Here is a 19897-nt window from a genome sequence, read left to right on the forward strand (position 1 = left end):
AAATTAATGCAAGCCCGCTGACTGGCTTCTACATTTTTTTCAAACGGTTTGGTCAATGCTTATTCACTTTCTGCGGCCAGAATCTACCGAATGCGACTGATGTTACACGCCCAAGCCCAATATCAATGATCCCGATCAATCCCGAACGCCAGACGCATCATGTAAGAAAAAAAATGACTCAAGAAGAAAATGACTGGGGGGGCTTCTCCGAGGAGAAAAAAATAAAACAAAAGAAGGAACTGGATCAGCCAGGAAAAAAAAACCCTGCTGCATCACTGACGGGATGCCTTCCGTGCGGCATTTTGTCTGGCTTGCATCTTGCGGAAACGATCCTCACCACTCGCTCCCAGGGGTCGCGCGAATCGGCTTTCCTGGACACCGATCTGTCGAGGAACAACCTCGTAACTAACTTGGGTACGATCAACACGCGCACGGTTGGCCAGACGCGGTGGAAGCATTTCGCGAGCGCGCGCTTCCGCAGCAACAGCCGCGGCGCTGGGCTGGACAGCCTTGGTCATTTTTCTATACCAGGGTCAGTAAGAATCCATATATATGCCCTTCTAAGAAGAGTAAAACATACGTGGGGTCGAAAACGGCTTCCCGGAAGACACGCTTCGAGTAATCATCGCTGCGCTGCAAGATGGGACGAGTCCATTCGGCAAGCAGCTTCTCTGCCATATCTTTGATCGGTCGCTCAACACGCTTGCTCTTGGTGTAGAAAACCACCACCTTTCCTATCCCGCTGGCAATCAAAGCATCTTTTTGAATGGGGAGCTTTGCCATGGCGGTAAGCAAATCACGCTGGATGTTGTAGGCAGGCATCGAGCCATCATCGAGAGGTTCGAGGAAGAATCGGACGGCCTCGAGCAGGTTGATTTCAGGGTCGACCAAGCTGTTAGTATATTGGTTGCGGTTGAGAAGCAAAATGACTTCGGGGAGAAGCTTCAGCTTGTGCATGGCGGGCTTGCCCTCTTGGCGGTCGATGGCATCCATCTGTGCAGCGTGGGTCATGCGCTTCCGCATGTGTTCGATCTCGGCATCAGCCATGGCTTCCAAATCCTATGAATCCGTATTAGTAACTGTATATAGCCCCGTGGCGACCCAATATCGACATACAATTCCATCCTGCTTGCGAGCTCTTCGCTTAGTGGGTTTCTTCATGGCCTCGTCCATAGCCCGATCAAGAGCCCTGCGACGACGGGTTTCAGGATCCAGTGTCTCTTCATCGGTATCCGGCTCTGCTGGCTTCTTCTCCTTCTTCTTCTTTTCCTTGCGACGAGATGAGGCTTCGTCGCCATCCTCATCATCTTGTCCGCGACGCTTCTTCTCTCGACGACCTTCCTTGCGACGTGGGCGACTCTCACCCTCCTCGCGCTTGCGCTTGTGGCGACCAATTAGTTTCAGGTTGTCCTCGTCGATCGCGAGCTGTGGGCGGTCCTCGACGTCGACATTTTCTGGATCGAAGTTCTCGAATTGGGCCTCGTCGACTTCCGACAGAATCGATTCATCATCTGAAATGCCACCCTCATCATCGTCATCATCCCCACTAGCTTCGGCTTTCTCTTGGTTGTCATCACCGGCATTTGGGGTCGCGACATTTTCCTCGGCGCGGTCGGGGGATGCGGCTGGGGAGCCAAGGGCGTGTTCTGGGGAGGCAGACATTTTGGTGATAAAAAAAAACTGGCCGGGGGGTATCAAAAGGGTGTCGAAGATCAGATATTAAGTGATAGGGTAGTGATCAAAGAAATCGTAAGGCGCGCGAGTTGAACGGTGGCTGGTGCAGGTCGTCGTCCGAGACCTATCGGCAGGATTCAATGGCGCGCAAGGCCAGTGGTGAAAAGTAAGTAAAGCACCTGCACTAGCTGTGCTCTAGGAAGTTAAGACAGAAATGAGCCTTCGGGACGGGAAGAAAGAAACAATGGAGGGAGGTCAAGGTAAAGACGAGAGGCAGAACCCAGAGAAGGAGAGAGCGGTGGTCTGTGCTCCCGTGATTTCTTCCCCGTCGTCCGCTCTCGACGCCTTCCTTTTAATACAACCATCCTTCAACTCATTCACATCTCTCAATCCACCTACTACACATCAACATGTTCGCTCCAGGTATGTGTAATTTGAAGTGCTTTTGATATTGCCTTTCAAATGATCCGCAGGCTAACCCATGACTCTCAACAGGCCAAGAACAGCTTTCGAAGGAGGAGATCAAGGTATTATCCGCCACCACACTCGCCCTGGCTCCGGATGGTTATTAATTTGATTTTTAACAGGCTGGTGAGGTTGAGGCCTGCCAGACCATCAAGATGACCGTTCTCGGCGGCATCGCCCTCTACCTTTGTAAGTCGGCTCCCTGGTGATGACGTCTGTCGGCCGGTCAGCAAACACGACACGACGAGGCAGGACCAAGCATCAATTGTACCCTGTGTTCAAGCTAACAAGACGACTGATTAGCCCCCTTCGCCATCGACTTCGCCCGCAAGTTCCTTTAAATCAAGCGGATATTCCCGGTCTTTCCTTGGGCGTTATGATAATCTGTTCAAACTGGATAATGGGATAAATCGACTTTTCACATTCAGTTATGGGACTGGACAGTCCCTATTTCTCAACTGGATGGTGTATTATTACTGTACATGTTTGCTTTTCTACGATCTTATTCGAATATAGAGAGGTCAATGAGAAACAAGATAGTGGCTGGAGCCACTTGAATCATTTAAAAAGAATTACAGGTTTTGCTTTGGATGTAGATGGAGAGAATTAGATCGTATTCCAATATGCATTGCAAGCAAGTCTACTCCCCGGAAACGCCAATGCTCCCATGCCCTTGGACACTAGTCCCCAGAATTGATCAGATACAAAGCCCCCAGAGGCACGCATAAGGAAACCTTAGTTTCCGTTCAGCTTCTGAGCGTCGTCGAATTCCTTCTTCACAGACTCGAGCTCCTTCTGCAAATGCTGGATCTGGGTGTGGTAGTCGTCGAGGATCTAGTAGGGATGTTAGTATGTATACAAAACAGAGAACGGAGTATCGATGGCGACGAACCTTCTTAGCCGTCTTCATAGTGTGTTCATCAATCTCATCTTCGCCGTTCGAGCCCACAGTTGCCCCAACGCGCTCCATCTCACCTTGCAGGCGCTTGCCGTGCTCATGAATGGCCAGCATGCGAGCCCAGATTTCCTCGGCCCGGCCACTCAGGGATGGGTCGAAAACGGAGCGCTCTAGTTGGGCCAACTTCTTCTTCAGTTCCTCCTCAGCATCATCCATGGCATAACCCCGGTTGCGCAGGATCTGCGTCTTGGCTGCAAGAGCAAGGCAGCGCTTGCTCAGAACCATGTGCTTGCGACGGCAGTCGGCGATTTTCACCGAGATCTTCAGGTCGTGTCGTGATAGCATATCCGTGAGGCAATTGTTGATTTCGTGGAGGCGTGTTTGCATCATGGAAAGGAAGTCCTTCTGACGCTGAGCTCGCTTTCCCAGCTCCCAGAAGCCTTTCACGAGGACGGGTACGTTTCCAGGGCTAGTTCGCTTGCGCAAAGCCTCTTCCCATTTCGTTTCGTCGTCTTCGGGGGTAGGTTGGTAGAAAGGCGCGTTTTCTTCGCCGACATTATTGTAAAGATAGGCCCGGAATGGAGATGTACGACTCGAGGCGTTCCACTTTTCGGTGACAATTTCAAGTTGCATAGGGACAGTTCGGTGTACTGCAAATTTAGTAAGTTAAATGTTCGGAAGGAATCCATTCGGCCGGATCTGCAGGGCTACTTACCTCCGGTGATAGCGCGGCCTGGTGACCAAAGACTCGAGGACAGAGATTGCTGTTGTTGATTTTGTGGCGTGGCCATGGTTGTTTGGCCGAATTGCGACTGCTGGGGCTGTTGTGCCTGCTGAGATTGCTGGGGCTGTTGGCCCAGCCCACCGAAAAGTCCACCAGTCTGCTGCTGCTGAGGCTGTTGCTGTTGGGTGGATTGTCCTAGACCAAAGAGGCCTCCTGCTGCGGGCTTCTGTGCAGTACTCGATCCGAAAAGCCCTCCAGTTTGTTGTTGCTGGGGTTGTTGCTGTTGTGTGGATTGCCCTAAACCGAACAAGCCTCCACCCGCAGGCTTTTGCGCGGTGCTTGATCCGAATAGTCCACCTGATTGCTGGGGCTGTTGAGTCTGGTTTGCTGTAGAGGACCCGAAGAGGCCACCGCCAGCTGCGGGAGTGCTCTGTTGCTGGTTCGGTGTCGCGCCAAACAATCCTCCGCCGGTTTGGGTGCCTGTTCCTGCGCTGGCACCGAACAAGCCGCCTGCTGGCTTCTGCGCCGTATTGTTTGCTGCACCACCAAACAGACCGCCACCTGTCTGGGCAGGCTGGGGTGTACCGAAAAGAGACATTTTGGATGTCGCGTATGCCGTGAAAAAGTAGGTTCAGCTCCGATTTAGGAGTGTGCCGGCGGAATTGATAGAAGGGGTTGTGGAAGGTGTTGATATTCGAATCCTAGTGGTGTTCAAATTATCGTCGCATCGTTCGCAAGCTAAAGGGATGGTGGTTGGGAGTGGGTGACCTGGGAGGTGGGAGCTCGCGAGCAGAGCAGTCCGGGAGCTGTGATTTGTTTAGGTCACGTGATGGAGATTTACTGTAGATTGCCAGAATACGTCCATTATACACCATTGTAGCCCAATAAAGGCGCTGAAAACAATCAATTTACTGATAATAAATCTTAAAGTCCTTTCTAGCTAAAATAACCACTTTGTTATACTTCTTTCTATAATTTTCGACTATATATCGACGTTGCAACCTATTTCGCCCGATACTGTACAGATTGGCTTACCTCATCAGGATCACTTTAGCCAATCAGCGTGAGGCCAAAGAAACCGACCTTTCCATCCACCGCAACCCGCAGCTCCAAGTCCCTCTCGTTCCCCAATTGACAACCTAACCCTCCGTCTTTCCGCTCATCAACCGTCACAATGGCCGCCAGAGAACCTCGGTATGCACTGAATACTCCCTCAGATACGAACCCGACGAAGGAACCGTTCCGCCGCAGAGAGAACCTCACTAACCCATCCCTCGGCGCACAGTTTCAACCAAGAAGTCCTCGTGGACACCACGCCCATGCCGGACCACATCCCTAAGGTCCAAGAGCTCGGCGCCACATCTGCACCCCTTTTCAGTGCGGCCTACTTCATCGGCGAGCGCTGCAAGGCCTACAACGATGACTTCATGAAGTGCAAGGACGAGGGCAACGGCCGCGGGGAGCTCGATTGCTTGAAGGAAGGTCGCAAGGTCACACGTTGTGCTGCTAGCGTGTACGTTGTTTCTCCCATACTTGTGGTGCCTAGTGTTTTGGAGACAAGGGACATCATTGAAGATAAAGCGCCGGGCTGACTCTATCACAGGATCAAGGATATCAACACCCACTGCCTGTCGCAGTTCAAGGCTCACTGGGAGTGCCTCGAGAACAACAACCACTACCTTTTCGAGTGCCGTCGGCCTGAGATGGACTTGAACAAGTGTGTCTTTGACAAGCTGGTAGGTCGCCAAACGCCCATCCGTATCTCAGCCGAGGCAGACGTGAATTCGACATACGCAGTTGATAACCTGGCTATTTCTGGAATGAATTTCGATCTAACACATGTCTTCTTAACAGGGCTTGAAGAAGGAGATCCCCGGCTCCCCCGAGGGCCAGGTCCCCGTCCACCTGCGTCCCAAGCAGAAGTACGCCATCTACCCGGGCCCCCAGTACTAAAAGGAAGAAGCGCAGTACCATGCGCCTTTTTCACTCTCGTCAACTCAATTTTCTCAAATCGCGCTCCCCTTATTTTTATGTGCCGTCCAGGGCCGCGGCTTTTTACTCCCCTCCCGTTTTTGGATGCGCAACTGGGCCCTGTGTCTCATCTATCTCTTGTGTCTGTCTGGTGTATGTTTTGTGTAAATATCTATTGGCATCAGGAATGGTTACATGATTTCTGCTTAATTCGGTCTTTTCTTTCCAATTGTTTGTTTTCTCTTACTTAGGCAGTTGGCATGTTCTCTGGCTGCTCTGGACTTGACCTGCCTTGAATAACCTAAAGATGGAAACTACTGGGCGAATAGGGCTGCAAGAAGACGCTCTTCATTGTAAATGTGCGATAATATTGATAGCACCGTGGAGCAACACGTACATGGTTTACCAAACACATGAGGTTGCCATCGAAGGTGATTTAAACATGGAATTAGTTACACCTCGAGCAATGGAACATACTAGTATTACATGGATGATGTAGATATCATCAATAACTCTAGAAACAAAATCTACCGCACTCATCTCCGCACATTGGTACCTACCTAGGTATTTAGTCACCAAGTCGCCCGAATCCACCGTCTAGCACAGTCCGAGTCATATCATACACCCCATTAAGAAAGAAGAAAACCAAAGAAAAATCCAAGGAAAGAACTCCCGAAACCTCAATTGTGAAACCCATATGTACTTCAAGTTGACAAAAGAAAAATATGTAATAAAAAAGAAGCTCCAATATAGACATGAGGAGCAGAGTCAATAAGAAAAGATAGAGATGCGGCCGGCCAAAACAAAAGAGAAAGTATCAAAAATGCAATATCAAACGATGGCTGATGTATACATCCAAAGGTCAAAACGTCAAGTCAAGGCAAAGATACCTCTACCTCTACGGAAGAAGGGGAGCCTTGCTAAACCGGCTAAGAAGCTTAAATCGGCCCAGCCGCGTCTTAAGCTCCAACCAGCCAGTCCGTAATCGATCCTCGACACGACGATCACCACGAATACGCATCCAGATCAGGAGCGCAGCTAACAAAGCAAGATCCCAGATGATCTGGCGCGTGACGGTCCACAGGATCCATTTCAGCCATGCCCAGAGACCCGAGCGTCGGCGATTAGCCAGCGTCCGCGTCTCCATCTGTTCGCGGACGGCGGCGATCTCAGCGGTCATTTTGGTCAAGGCTTGTTCGACGCGGCGGCGCCAACGGCTATTTTTTGGATTCGAGGGGTCGTGTGAGTCTCTGCGGTGACCGGGGGAATTGCTTTCTAGGTCCACCGTACCACTGGCTGCCATGGAGTCTCGGTGGCGGTGATGTCGATGCTGCGAGCGGTCGTCGCCGTGGGAAGCGGTGGCCTCCGTGCCGGTATTTGTGTCGGCGGTTGTGTCGGCAGTTGTGCTGGCATTATCTTGGTGTTCGTACAGACTGTCGCGAGCTTCTTCGTATTCTTCGTCTTCGTCGTCCTCGTCATCATCGTCTATTGCTCGCTCGTCCATGTCGTCTGTTAAGCGTCGCCTTCGGCGGCGGTAATATTCGTCTTCTTCCGGTTGGCTGACGGGACTGAGTACGCGAAGTCGAGAATCATGGCCATCGTTGGCTCTTATATTTGGTCGATCGTAATGCTCTGGTGATTGTGAGAGTAGTCGGCCATTAATGCTGCCGTATGAACTGCCCTGGTGTCGTGATAAGGGCGGGACGCCGACGGCATTCAACGGACCTGACCCGGAGGATGAAGAGGCATTGTATTTAATTTGATCCCAAACAAACTCCAGTTCGGAGACTAGTTCGCGCGCTTCGGGTGTTTGTGAGGCGTAAGTGTGCATTGTATCAATTAGAGTGCCGATGTAGCGGCGTTTGGCTTCGGTGCGCGAAATGCCGCGCTGCTCGTACCAGGCATCCCTGTATCATTCATAAGAAGTATGACATTAGCCCTTGTTGACATGTCTCGGATTGCGGCGCTTCGAAAGGCATGCGTGCCTTGCGATTGGGATGGGGGAGAGTTACCACTTCTCGCACTCCGCGTGCACCTCCGGGGTATTCCCAATCGGCCGATCCATAACACCTTCAACATCTCCCTCTAATAATGCCGTATAAGCCGACTATTCTCTCCGGATGTACTTTGTACAGTCGATGGGATTCACTCACCCATGCTCTGTTTATATAAGCCATATAGCTTCAACCGCTCAGCTGCCGGAGGGCGCGCGGTCCCCGTCCGGGGAATCCTCTTGACGGTATTCAGGGCATGGACGAAGACACGATCTGTGCAAGATAATAATCAATACTTGAGATAAAAAGGTTTAAGATCGGTATAATGAGGGCGAGACCCGTCGAGTACACGCACCTACAGAGTCCGCCATGTTGACGCGAGAGGAAGCAGTGCGATAGTCTGCCCTGTCTTCATGGAAGCGGGGTTGGGCATCGGCTGCGGTGGATGAACCGCATGGAGAGCGAAAGGGAGACCGGTCTGGATAGTCGAATCGAAAGGGGGCGATCACGATGAAAGGGGGGAAATTCGGGAGGAGGGAGGTCGTTTGGCGTGAAGTCCGAGATTAGTCTCTTGTCTCCCCTTTGGTGCCTTCGGGAAAGGAATGGTTTCCGATCTCGCACGCGACAACTCTTCCCAGCGTCGGAGGGAGTAGATAAGGGTCGGAAGAGGGCGATAATGAATCAGTCCAAACGCGGAGAAAGAATTAATGCCCTTGAAATTCCGGGGGAGCGAGAAGGTGTGATTGAGTTGTAGTAGTTGACCGAGTCCGATAGCCGCGGTCCAGCGAGCAGAGGAGATCGTCAGGGCACTTGTGATTCCGCCCGTTGCTGCCGCTTTGGTTACCTTGAAGTTTACTTTTACTTGACCATAACTTATATACAAGGATACTGTTGAATATATGGAGAAATAAATTGTACATTAGATGGTTATTTACAACAGACACCAATCATTTACATCAGAGAGGCGCCTTCTTCACCTCCGTCTCCGACAGCTTGCGCTCCGGATCCACTTCAGCGCCCGTCATGATTCCGGTAGCTGCAGCTGCTTCCTCCTTGCTGACGGGGGGTCCCGTGAAGTGCTTCCGAGCATAGGCAAAGTACCAGATAATACTGATCAACGCAAATCCGGCAAACACCACGCTGGCGTAGTTCATGGACGTAGGAGTCACAGGTAAAGTGTAAGGCATACAGAACAATGCAACCGCCAGCACAATCCAGCAAATGGTAATCGCGTTGATGATCCAGCCGAAGGGTCCCAGCGAGAAACCGGACCGCTTGACGTCCTGACGACCCCGAATGAGGGAGATAAAGATGGGCAGACCGTACGATGTGGAAAGGCAAATGGTAGCCACACCTGTGAAGGAATTGAAGGCCGCTGTGGAACCAAAGTAAATCAGTCCCAGCAGCGCATCAACACCAGCGGACAGAATAATGGCCCATACGGGGACATCTAGCTTCTTGTTGACTTTGCGCCACAGCTTGAATCCGGGGATGGCGCCATCGCGTGCGAAGGCGTAAGTGCAGCGACTAGCCGCAGTCAACGATCCGATACCTGCGAACATCATAATACCCAGGATCAAAAAGAGCAAAGCAAAGCCACCGCCTGCGGAGCCTGTTGCCATCTTGAAGACTGTTCCAATGGGCTGTCCGTTCGCAACATTGCGCAGGATGTCGATCTTGTCTGGCATCACGAACAGGACGGGGATCAGGTAGAGCAGACCTGTGATACCAGCCGCAACAACGGACAACACAATAGCCTTGGGAACCTCGCGATGCGGGTTTTGAACTTCCTCGCACATGGCAGCCACCATCCCGTATCCGGTGAGCGTGTATGCTGCCTGCAGCAAACCCACGAAGAACGCCCAACCATCGGGCCATCCGCTATGCGAGGCATCATACTCCGCGAAGACAAACTCGCCGCTCTGGAGGTTATCGGCCATGGTCAACAGAGTGACGAGAATAATGATGACACTCGCGGCGGTCCAGAAGATGCAGACTTTGTTGATCAGGTCGAGGTAGCGCGAGAAGAAAATATTGACCAGGACGCAGACCAAAAGGACGGCCCAGAACATGAGGACAGTCTGCCATGCATTGGCGACGAAATCCTCGTTCCAAAGACTAATTGCACTGAGGATCAACTGGCCGCCACCGAAGATGATGCTAAGGGTGACAGTCCAATTGCCAACGAGGGTCAACCACCCATCGATAAAAGACATCAACGGCGCCCAGCGACGAGTCGACAACATGGCGCTCCAATAATAGACACCGCCGGCGGTGGGATAGACAGCGCAGATCTCGGCCAGGGAGGCAGCAATGGCGATGGAGATAAGGGTGACAAAGACCCAGCCCCAGATTATGGTGACGGAGAGGCCGTCATTGAGAGTGATGTATAGGGTGGTACTGAGACCATATGGCGCAGCCATAATGGCAAAGGATAGGCCAAGAATACTGAGCATGCTGAGGTTTCGAGGCAGCTCGCTCTTGTAGCCCATGGCCGCCAGCGCCTCGTCGGCGTTGGCGTCGACGGAATTGCGCATGATGGGGAGAGTGAGTTGTTGGAGACGAGGAGTAGGAGGAGAGGCGAGAGATCAAGTTGATCTGGGGTCGAGAAGCAACATGGAAGCTCTGGGGTTATTTAAGATAAGAAGAACAAGGGGAGAAGGAGAAGAAGAGTTAAACCCCGCATGATAAACGTGGACGCATCGCGGTCCGAGACCGCGGAAACTTTCACGTCTCCAATCGGGGGCAAAGACGGCCGACTTGAGACATAGGCTTATCAGCTGCGCGCCAGGTTGCTTTGGGAACCCTTGAAAGGTCTTTTCCAAGGTTCCATCGGTTCCATCGGTTCCATTATCCAGTAAGCCTTTGGCCACTTTGGCTTAACCGGCGCTTTAGCTGGGTGCCTGGGCTAGTGGGCGAGTGCTAACTCCATCTTGGCTCCATCTTGGATCCATTTGAGGGCTGTGACTAACACCCATGGGTGATAAGCTATGAGCCAGGGTCTGATAGTTCGATGGGGCCCGGAGGCTTGGTGATTGAATGGATGAAACAGGAAAAGGCTCGTGTGGTTGTGGACCCTTTTCGGAAGAGTTGTTATTTGGACCACACCATTTTGCTATTTGCACGATGGATGTTGAAATTACCATACAAGGTTGAATATCTGCTACAAGTACTTTAAGTATTACTATCCAAGTTATCTGTATCTTTGAGGCTTAGAAAATTGGAAGGTAAAGCATGTCCAGTTTCAAATTGTTTACTACGATTCAATACTAGCTAGGTACCTGGGTAGAATACTAGTACGATATACAACTTGAATCTTGAACAATTTTCTGCCATGGAAGATATTCTACCTACTAGTAGCTACGAGTACTACCAGAAGGACTCTGTTTACAACATACCTAGGTAGCTGATAACTACCTAGGTACTAGTACTAGGTGTTGTGGGTGTAAGCATTCTAGTAGTTCTAGTACTAATCTGGGATTGGAAAGTGCCAGGGTCCAAATAACAAAAACGGGTAGTCCTTCTAACAATTTCCCCTTTCGGGCCCGGATTTCCGTTGGCTCCATTTATGCAGTCCACAGAAAAACTCGTGCAAGGCTGACCACAATACTGTTACTAATTTAAAGTAAATAGAGGGTCATTTCATGTTGTGTTGTTGTGTTTTATTTTTTTTTAAATTGCTCCATAATAGTAAGTGTAAATTCACATCGAGTCACTCGGTGGTGACGGCTGCCACGCCGTTTCTGTCATAAGGACAGATCGGTGAGCGCCAGGGGGAGCAGTCGGAAAGAAAAGAGTGAGAAAAAAAAGGAAAAAGGGGGCGCCGGGCGACGAGCTCGGACCAAAATGGAAATCAAGCGACACTCGCGCCCGTGCGGGAGATGAGGGGGTATCAAAAATTCGAGGCAAGGGGAAGAAGGGGCAAACATCCAGTCTTTGAGAAGAATTTTTTTCTTGTTTGGAGTATCTAGTCGGACATGGGGAAAGGGGAGGACAATGGGGGAAGAGAAGTGGAGAAAGGGCGAAAGTAGGCCCTGGTGGAAGGGAGGGGGAGAAAGACGGGGATGGATGGAGAAATGGGGAGACGGGTGAAAAGGTCAAGGTCGGACTTTTGGAGGGAGATGCACAAAAATCAGTCGAACGCCTGTCTATACGGCCAGTCCGGTAGGGAAAGCGTTCTGATCGAGATTCGCAAAGAGGAGGACCAAGGGGGAAGGGAGTTTTGAAGAGAGGTCAAGGTAGTAGGGGGAGCGAAAACAAAAAAAGAATAACAAAAAAGAAAACGCTGAGTCGTAACCAGCCAGCTAGCGTGAACTCCAAAAATCATAACACAATGAGAAACATGACCCGTGATGGAAGAACGATCGTGAATCGAGGTCGGAAAAAGGGGAACAGGAAAAACGCCCATTCATGCAGTCGTCAGGCCGGTGAAGTCGTTACATGAGAGAGATGCAGTACAGTCGGAAGCCAAATCGCGGAAGGGATACAGAGAACGGTCGAGAAAAGAGGAGATGGAGATCAGTTCAAGACCGTTATGGACTCAGGCCAGCACAAAGGTCCTCGGCGGCATCGAATCCAAAGCCGGCCATGTCGACGGAATGCAAGGACCCGGGTCCTCCTTTACCGAGGGAAATATCGGAGGAGGCATAGTCATGCTTCAAACGTTCATGCGGGCCAAAAAACGGTCGATTCTCGTCGTTGGGCGTATTGCCGTCGCCGGCGGTCCACGGCCCATTTTGCCAGAAGCGGGTATTAGCTTGCTGATCGCCAAACAGATCGTGGTGATCAGGGTGGGGATCGGGGCCATGTATGGGGAAATCTCCCGGAGACTGCAAGCGCAAATGTGATCGGCCAAAGCTGGAACATGGAGAGTCGGCGTGCAAAGGAAGATCGAGGCCTGATATGGGTTGATCTTCAACGGTGGTGATATCGATGGTCGGATTTTCCGTCTGTTGGGCCAACGCCGAGGAGAGTCGAAGATTAGATGCCGTAGAGCTATGTCGGCTATGACTGGCCGACCGCTCAATGGCACGTTGCACGAAGCTACCACACGTCTTCATGATTTTCTCCTTGTCGGTCTGGGAGAGACTGGCGAAAAAGTCATTGGCCAAGGACGCCTTGGGCGGCTCGTCTGGAGCTGGAACCAGTTCATACGTCGTCTTGGCGTACTCGGAGAGACCAGATGGCATGTTGTATGGAGACTGATACACATTGGGTGCCATGGCCCGTTGCTGATCGAGAAAGGCATATTTGCCCGGCATCTTTGCCGCAGCAATGCTCCCTCGGTCGACAGTCTCCATCTTAATACCCTCTGATTCCTTCTTCTGGATCACATCCAGGCGCTCGCGGTGACTCACCAGTGAGAACCGGAGCATCTGGAGCAAACGGGTCACCTCCTCCGACCTCATGTTGAGGGTCTGGGGTGGTAATAAAGTACCATCGGCAGCCCGGGGCTGCACCCGCTGCTGGGCCATCGCGAGCTCGAGCTTTTCCAGACCATTGGCCGGAGGGATCGAGCCCATGGGACCCAGCAGGGTCTCTACCACCAATTCCGGACTAACGATCGTGTACCCGGCAAAGACATTGGCATGATCGGTGATCTGAGCCAGGCGGCGCCGGGCAATAAGTTCACGGACGTTGGCAAAGGTATTGGTGGAAGGGAGGTGGTGCTGCTGCTGAACATGCGATTTGATGACCGATGGATAAGGGGTATGGCGGGCGGATGTATTCGGCAGAGTTCGAAAGGCCGACGGCATCGCAGGACCAGCAGCAGCAGCACCGGCAGCAAGGACAGGGGGAGGGGGAGGGGCAAGATGCGTCAAAGAGGCGGAAGAGGAGGGCGGTCGGGATGGCAGGTGAGGGGTGTTGGCGTTCACAAAGGCGTGTTTATGTTGTAGCAGCGCTGGGTGTTGGGCGTAAAGAATTTGCTGGTAAGGAGGGGCAGGGGCGGTGGGAGCATGTTGGAAGAGATGGTGGGGTGAGATCTTCGATGCACGAGCAGCACCGGCACCGGCACCAGCCACGCCAAGCGACTTAACGCTGTCCAGGAAATTGGCCCGCGGGTTGTGGATAGGCACGGTAGGGTTGTGCGTATACTGTGCCCTACTCTCGGTGGACTGCACGCCCAAGTAATACCACAGATGCTCCGGTCTGTCGATGGTAACCGTAACCGGTGGGGCAAATTGGTTTCTAGCTGCATCCACCGTCTCGAATTCGGCCCACTGATAGGGAGATCGGCCGTCGCCAAACGCACTACCTGCAAGTGGTACGGCGGCTTCGAAGTCCTTTCGCTGTTCAGGCTTTCGCACCAAGTGGGCCGGGAGGGGTTGGATTCCCGGCGCAAGGGGCGCGAAATTGCTCTTGCGGACGACCAGCATCCAGCGGTATGGCATCTCAATCACATCTCTGTTGACATTTATCAGTATTCGGTTATCACGGGAACGGCTTTTCTCTCCATGGCGTTCCAGAGTTGAGGATAATTTGGGTCGGGAGGCTCGGGGAGGAGGAATGGGCAAAAAGGCAAAAATAAGAATTTAACGGAAACCCCCGCGGCGGGGCGGGGATCACAATTCAGAACGGTTCACTTACCCTCGTGGAAGAACCTTCAGCAGAAGCGCCCGCTCTTGGGGTCGGTTTTGGAGCACAATAGCGCCATTGATCTCCTTGTCGACTTGGAATTGAATCAGATCACCCTGTGTCAGGCGGCGAGCGGCCTCAATCACACGACGGTCCAAATCGGAGGACTCGCCCAACAATCCAGCCGGTCGTTTCTGACGGTGGAATTTACACTTCAAATCCACGCTCGGTAGTGTATAATGCACACCATCATCGGCGATCACGGCAATGGCACCATGCTCGACCTGGACGCCAGCTAGAAGGGCACAAGTGGCATGGTAGGCCCGAGTACACTTGCCAAAGTTGCATTGGAAGCAGGCACCGCGAACTTCTCGGCAGAATAGGCATTTCAGACCCAGGCGCGCTTTAGGGATCAGCTCAATATCACAAACCACCTCGTTGCCCGACTCATCCCGCAAGATGCTGGTTTCTTCGATAAACAAGGCACATCGACGATGGACATGACCTTTTCCATTCTCAGTCGGCAGCAGGTCCTCATAGTCAAGATTGTTGGGACACAACAAGCACGGAAGCTTACGAGGGCCTTCCATCTGAAGCTTCGATCGTTTGGTGCTCGGGCCGTCACCCGTGATCTTCCGCTTTCGACCACGGGTGGAGGTCTTTTCAGGTACACTGCGTGGTGGCGTGAGGAGATCTGAAGCACCCTCGAATCCGTCAAACTCGCTTTCGAAATCACCATAGTATTCGGGTGTGGTTTCCCCGCGGAGCTTGCGCTCAATCTCGTCAACATCGATCCAGACACTGTCAGCCTCGCAGTGGCATTTTTTAGCAATTCGGCCATAATCCAGCCATCTCTCAGTTGCAAAATTCACTGATTCGGCACAGTTATATCCGATATTGTACCCAGAGTGGTATCCGTAGGGGAATGTAATCACAAACTCCCCTTCGTAGTGAACCAAGCGATTCACAGTGATTCCATACTGGGATTTCAGCAAGCTGGGAGATACCAGATATGTCTTGTGGCGGAGGAATTGATCGCAGTTTTTGGCATCGCTAGACCAAATGCTGCGCATCGCAGCTTCAAATTTTGGCGCGTCCTCTTGCGAGATGCTATACCATTGCTTGGGGGCTCCAAAGTGAATGTAGTTGATGCTATAGAGATCCACATCCTCGAGATGCCAGGCAAAAGTAGCCTTCCACATTCCCAAGTAGAGATATGCCGTGTTGACTCCCGGTACTTTCTGACCAAGAACATCAAGCAGATTGGGCAATTTCGCAACATTCCAAGACTCGACAGAATCGTCAAAGAGCGACCCCGGCATGTCTGCGCCATACATGGGATTGTTGAACATGAGAGATTTCCAATATGCAGTCTCCAGTTCCTCGCATCGCTCAGCGGTGTAATCTTCATGGTCGTGGATGCGGTAATCGAATTGTTTGAATGCTTCTTCATCGAAGTTTTCCACTGTGTCACCACGGTTGTTCTTGCGTCGAGACGTAACAGATTTGGGTTGTCTACCCTTGGGCTTAGCAGCAGGGAGCGATTCGCCCTCGCTCAGATCCTCGCTTTTCGGCTCAATGGGGTTCGATTCTGGTGACACTGGAGTCGGGGGACCCTCGGATTTGGATTTCTCGACGTCGTCCGCAGGTGGTTCTTCTTTCACTTTCACTTGGTTTCCGCGCTTGGCAGGTCGTCCAGGGCGGCGCTTTTGACTCTCCGGGCGACTGGACTGGGCCGGGGGGTAGGAGCAGCGCGGTTCACTCGTTCCTGGTTTCGACGCCTCTCGCCCCGACGAGCAGGAGGCTGGTGGCTGCTTTCATCGCATAGGCCCTTCCATTGAGGAAGGTTATAACTTCGTTGGCGTTCAATGTTGGCCTGTGTGTAGGTGCCGTGCGATCCGTGGAACTCTTGCATGATTGGATTCTTCACGCGGATAGACTTAATAGTTTCATCCAGAGGCGACAGTGATTCAGTCCTTTATGATAATAAGCATGGCTGTCACTATCATCTCGCAATATTCTTGCACTCACCATTCCTTGGGTGGAACCACTTTGACAATTCCTGCTTTCATTCCGTACTTATCGATCTTGTTGATAAATTTCTGGAAGTCTCGGAACTGGTCCATTGTCTTTGCTCACAACGTCAGCCTTCTTGCTAATGAAGGGGAGACACATCGACTTCGCCGAATTGATACACTAGCAGTGCATGCTTCGGAAAAGTGACAATCTTATAGTTCAAGGGGCATATTGTGACCTACCGGTTTGAATACTGGAATTTTTCCACCACCATAGTAATGGTCAGGTTCAATGTCCTCCTCTTCCACAACCGGTTCCTCTTGTTCTTCTTGTTTAATCACCGGCTCTTCGGGCGCAACTGCAGATCTAGCGTCCAACTCGAGGTCCGATAGCTCAGAGGGTACTCCTTCGGGTGCATCCTTCTTTCCGTTGGCGCTGTGAGGGGGAGTTATCGAAGCCGAGTCAACAACGGGGCCGCCCCCGAGTGGATCAAGGTGCGGCTGGTCCAGTGTTGCTGCCATCTTGAGTGACAGGGGGAGTAGGTTGTTGCGGAATGCGGTTTGATACTCGGGTGCCGTCGTCGGATGGAGCGACCGCTGATCGACGGCGAAGAGTGATTCCCAGCGGTCGGGGAAAGAATAAAGGTTTCGGCAGTCGGAGCAAAGGGTTCCGATCTAGGTGAGAGGACGAAGGAGGGTGTTGATCAGGTGTCGGGATGTAGATGTGGTAGTGTGTTGGGGGTAGGTACACTCGGCGAGATGTAGAATGAAGGATGGCGCGATAAGATCTTTGATCGGAAATAGTTTGTCACCCCTGGAAACGGAGAAACAAGCACGAGTTTTAGCAAATGAACCGATGGGAAGTGACGTAGGAAACGTTTTGATAGAAGGTCGTAAGTATCAAGGGGAGAAGGGAGTCGTAGGAAGTTGCAAGGAACGAGTCAAGCAACGCAATCGTACGCTAAACCAAGTTCGCCCCATGGAAAAAGGATGAGGAAGAAGGAGGGTGGGCCAATCATGCAGGTGACGTTCCGGAAAGCTAGTGGAGCGAGCGCGGACGATGGCCTGACTTTGGGACCTCTGGAAGGGCAGGATATGGGTAGGGGGCAGGTGGGATCAGGACTCAGGGCAACGCCTGGAATCTGTTTGGGCTAATCACAGTGTCTGCTGGGCAGCACTGAGTGGGAATGCGTCCGATCAGAGCGGGAAAAGGTGGACTGGCCGTCGTAGCGCCTTGGGGGAGCCGCGAAGTGGACTTGGCCGTAAGATACTTGTAAACTCATCCGGTGTCGGACGAAGTAATGATTTTGCAGTTCACCCAGCAAGTCCAAGAAAGGGCAGCATTGGATCGGATCAAAGGAATTCAGGGAAATTTCATCAAAACAAAAGCTACTCACCGGTTTCACGAGAGTTGCGGCTCGTCACAAAGCTTTGCGACCATCAAAAGGCCCAAAAGTCACGGAGCTCGCCAAGGCCGTCGTTGGCCCAGGCTTGATCACGTGGTGCACGTGACTGGGTCCTGTACCGTAATAATATTACCTGTAATTACTGTAATTATCAGTCACTCTTGGTAATTTTGTCAAGAATGGTGCCCTCGTGAAGAGTTTGCATTGGCCAGATGTTTCATTCTTCTGTAAACAATACAAGGGGGCTGTGCACGAGCTTTCGGATAGCGCCGGACCCGGGCGTATCTTAATACAGTACGGAGTACGGAGAACATGGCACTCTCGCCTTATCCATGCTTAGATACTGTAACTAGATTGGAGTTCACATCAGGGGATGATCTCGCCCACGCACGGACTCTCTTAATCAGTAGGGTGATGTCAAGAGCATACTTCAAGTTCCTAGTACTGTGTACTTATATTTCCTATCTACAGAGTACTAGCAGCATTTATAACTTCAAGTTGTGGTAATGCAATAATGCCCATGGTAATATTCCAAGGTTAACATTTACCCGGCTCCGCGGAGGTTCTACTGAAACAGGACCGTCAAGATGATTTGCTGGTAAAGTTAAGTGGTTTCAAGGGGGGGTCCCGAAGTCGCACGCCGCCTAAATTTTGTCGATCTCGTCGGTGGGGAGGGCCCCCCGGCGATCTATAGATCAATCCCATGCACGAGGGTCTCGGCGCTAACTGCATATGTACATGTAATAAATCACGGCTCTCTGCATGTATCTGCTTCATTTTTGATGCCTTCTATACGAGCCTCGCGCAATGACGAGGCTTGACTCTACTAGTATTGTCTATATGAAAATCAAACTTATTACATCCACTCCTGGTGTAATTGATCATCCAGGTTAATATACCCGTCCACAACACCCAGTCCCCGCAGTCTCTCTTGTTCGATGCGTTCCCAGGGCCATTCTTCGGGGCTCCATGTGTCGGAGTTGGCATTTTTCTGCTCATCAAGGTCCTTGCGGTCGGGAATCTGATCATCGTTCATCTTCAGCACCTCACGCACCAGGGTTCCATCGACACCTCCGGTGGCTGTAATACCCTCGCCGCTGGCAGGCGTCCCGATTGCTGAAACATCCGCGGATGAGACGGTCGGAGCATCCTTTGTCTCACTCTCTATCGGCGGCGTGGGAAGGAATCCTCCGAGGCGGAGAATCCGCTCCGGCGCAATGGTCAGCCGGCCCTTCTTCACGACATACTTGCTCAGGGCAGTTGCCAATAGTGTCTTCTCGCCACCTGTACGGCTGGCAGGACGCATGAAACACGTGAGGATATACATCCACTTCTTATCCCAGGAAATCACCTTGGAGTGCATTTCGTACAGCTCAAAAGGCTTGATTTCGCGTTTGAAGCTGCAGTAGACAGAGCCGAGCACAATAATGATAGGCTTCTTCTTGGGAGCACGCTTCCCTTCTTTCTGCGCTGCAGCAAGAAATTCCTTGTCCAGCTCTTTACTGACAAGGCCAACGCCAGGGCTATAAAGGCGGCTCACCAGTGCCGTACGAGACACATCCAGGTCGGTGAAGTATGTGCTATTGGACTTGTGCATATTATAGTCTGTCTCTAGCAAAGGTGTTCGTGAGGTAACCCGCACCGGCACGAAGACCGGATGTGTCGGCTTGCCTTGAGCATCCACAATGGCCTTCCCCTTCGGAAAAAAAGGGGCACTTGGCTTCAACCGAAGGTTGGTCGCAAAGTGGTACAGCAGACGGAACTGAAACACTAGTCAGCACAGATACACAACGTCCAACGGTTAATAGACCCTACATGCTCGCCAAAGTCAAATTTGACGAGCAGTTTGAGGGTGGGATGCGAAAAATACATACGTGCCAAACGAATGGGAGGTTTTTCAGATTAATGAATGCGAGTATTAAGGCCAACGTTCTCCACGATGCTAGCGAGCCCATCGCTGATAATAAGTCGCGCATGTTTTCGACGCGAAGCGCTGCCGAGATGGCGAGCATGGTGCTGTCGAGGCGTTTATATGAGATGAACAGTGGGCTTGGCGGTCAGGGTTGATTGAGGACAGCGACGGGGAAGCTAGGTCCAATGTGGTTCAAAGTGTCTTGCAGGGGCGAAACAGATAGATAGAAGGAAAGATAGTATAGTCCCGCTCAGTCACGAGT

The 19897-nt window shown here is 51.8% G+C and overlaps 7 protein-coding genes across 7 annotated transcripts; 1 reads left to right on the forward strand and 6 right to left on the reverse strand.

Annotated features, from left to right (window-relative positions):
• Positions 1-272: 272 nt before the first annotated feature.
• N7533_009465 (transcription factor SPN1) lies at positions 273-1662 on the reverse strand (the record flags this gene model as incomplete). Its single annotated transcript, XM_057106115.1, has 3 exons — positions 273-522; positions 581-1059; positions 1117-1662. The coding sequence occupies 3 exons, from the start codon at positions 1660-1662 to the stop codon at positions 273-275; spliced, it is 1275 nt and encodes a 424-aa protein (XP_056957564.1).
• Positions 1663-2874: 1212 nt separating this feature from the next.
• On the reverse strand, positions 2875-4359 carry N7533_009466 (putative nucleoporin; the record flags this gene model as incomplete). Its single annotated transcript, XM_057106116.1, has 3 exons — positions 2875-2973; positions 3032-3687; positions 3753-4359. The coding sequence occupies 3 exons, from the start codon at positions 4357-4359 to the stop codon at positions 2875-2877; spliced, it is 1362 nt and encodes a 453-aa protein (XP_056957565.1).
• Positions 4360-4935: 576 nt separating this feature from the next.
• N7533_009467 (coiled-coil-helix-coiled-coil-helix domain-containing protein) lies at positions 4936-5714 on the forward strand (the record flags this gene model as incomplete). The annotated part of the gene is made up of 4 exons (XM_057106117.1): positions 4936-4955; positions 5047-5274; positions 5365-5497; positions 5616-5714. The coding sequence occupies 4 exons, from the start codon at positions 4936-4938 to the stop codon at positions 5712-5714; spliced, it is 480 nt and encodes a 159-aa protein (XP_056957566.1).
• Positions 5715-6630: 916 nt separating this feature from the next.
• N7533_009468 (acyl-CoA-binding domain-containing protein) lies at positions 6631-8097 on the reverse strand (the record flags this gene model as incomplete). The annotated part of the gene is made up of 4 exons (XM_057106118.1): positions 6631-7639; positions 7745-7817; positions 7886-7999; positions 8082-8097. The coding sequence occupies 4 exons, from the start codon at positions 8095-8097 to the stop codon at positions 6631-6633; spliced, it is 1212 nt and encodes a 403-aa protein (XP_056957567.1).
• A 585-nt stretch (positions 8098-8682) lies between these two features.
• On the reverse strand, positions 8683-10263 carry N7533_009469 (putative GABA permease; the record flags this gene model as incomplete). Its single annotated transcript, XM_057106119.1, has 1 exon — positions 8683-10263. The coding sequence occupies one exon, from the start codon at positions 10261-10263 to the stop codon at positions 8683-8685; it is 1581 nt and encodes a 526-aa protein (XP_056957568.1).
• A 1995-nt stretch (positions 10264-12258) lies between these two features.
• N7533_009470 (putative jumonji family transcription factor) lies at positions 12259-16839 on the reverse strand (the record flags this gene model as incomplete). The annotated part of the gene is made up of 5 exons (XM_057106120.1): positions 12259-14131; positions 14315-15984; positions 16065-16278; positions 16334-16431; positions 16561-16839. The coding sequence occupies 5 exons, from the start codon at positions 16837-16839 to the stop codon at positions 12259-12261; spliced, it is 4134 nt and encodes a 1377-aa protein (XP_056957569.1).
• A 1740-nt stretch (positions 16840-18579) lies between these two features.
• N7533_009471 (acyl-CoA thioesterase) lies at positions 18580-19735 on the reverse strand (the record flags this gene model as incomplete). Its single annotated transcript, XM_057106121.1, has 2 exons — positions 18580-19485; positions 19598-19735. The coding sequence occupies 2 exons, from the start codon at positions 19733-19735 to the stop codon at positions 18580-18582; spliced, it is 1044 nt and encodes a 347-aa protein (XP_056957570.1).
• Positions 19736-19897: the final 162 nt, after the last annotated feature.

Source organism: Penicillium manginii (assembly GCF_028828005.1).
Source record: "Penicillium manginii strain IBT 31320 chromosome Unknown utg000006l:1.0-4164085.0:1.0-4166146.0, whole genome shotgun sequence".
NCBI lineage: Eukaryota > Fungi > Ascomycota > Eurotiomycetes > Eurotiales > Aspergillaceae > Penicillium > Penicillium manginii.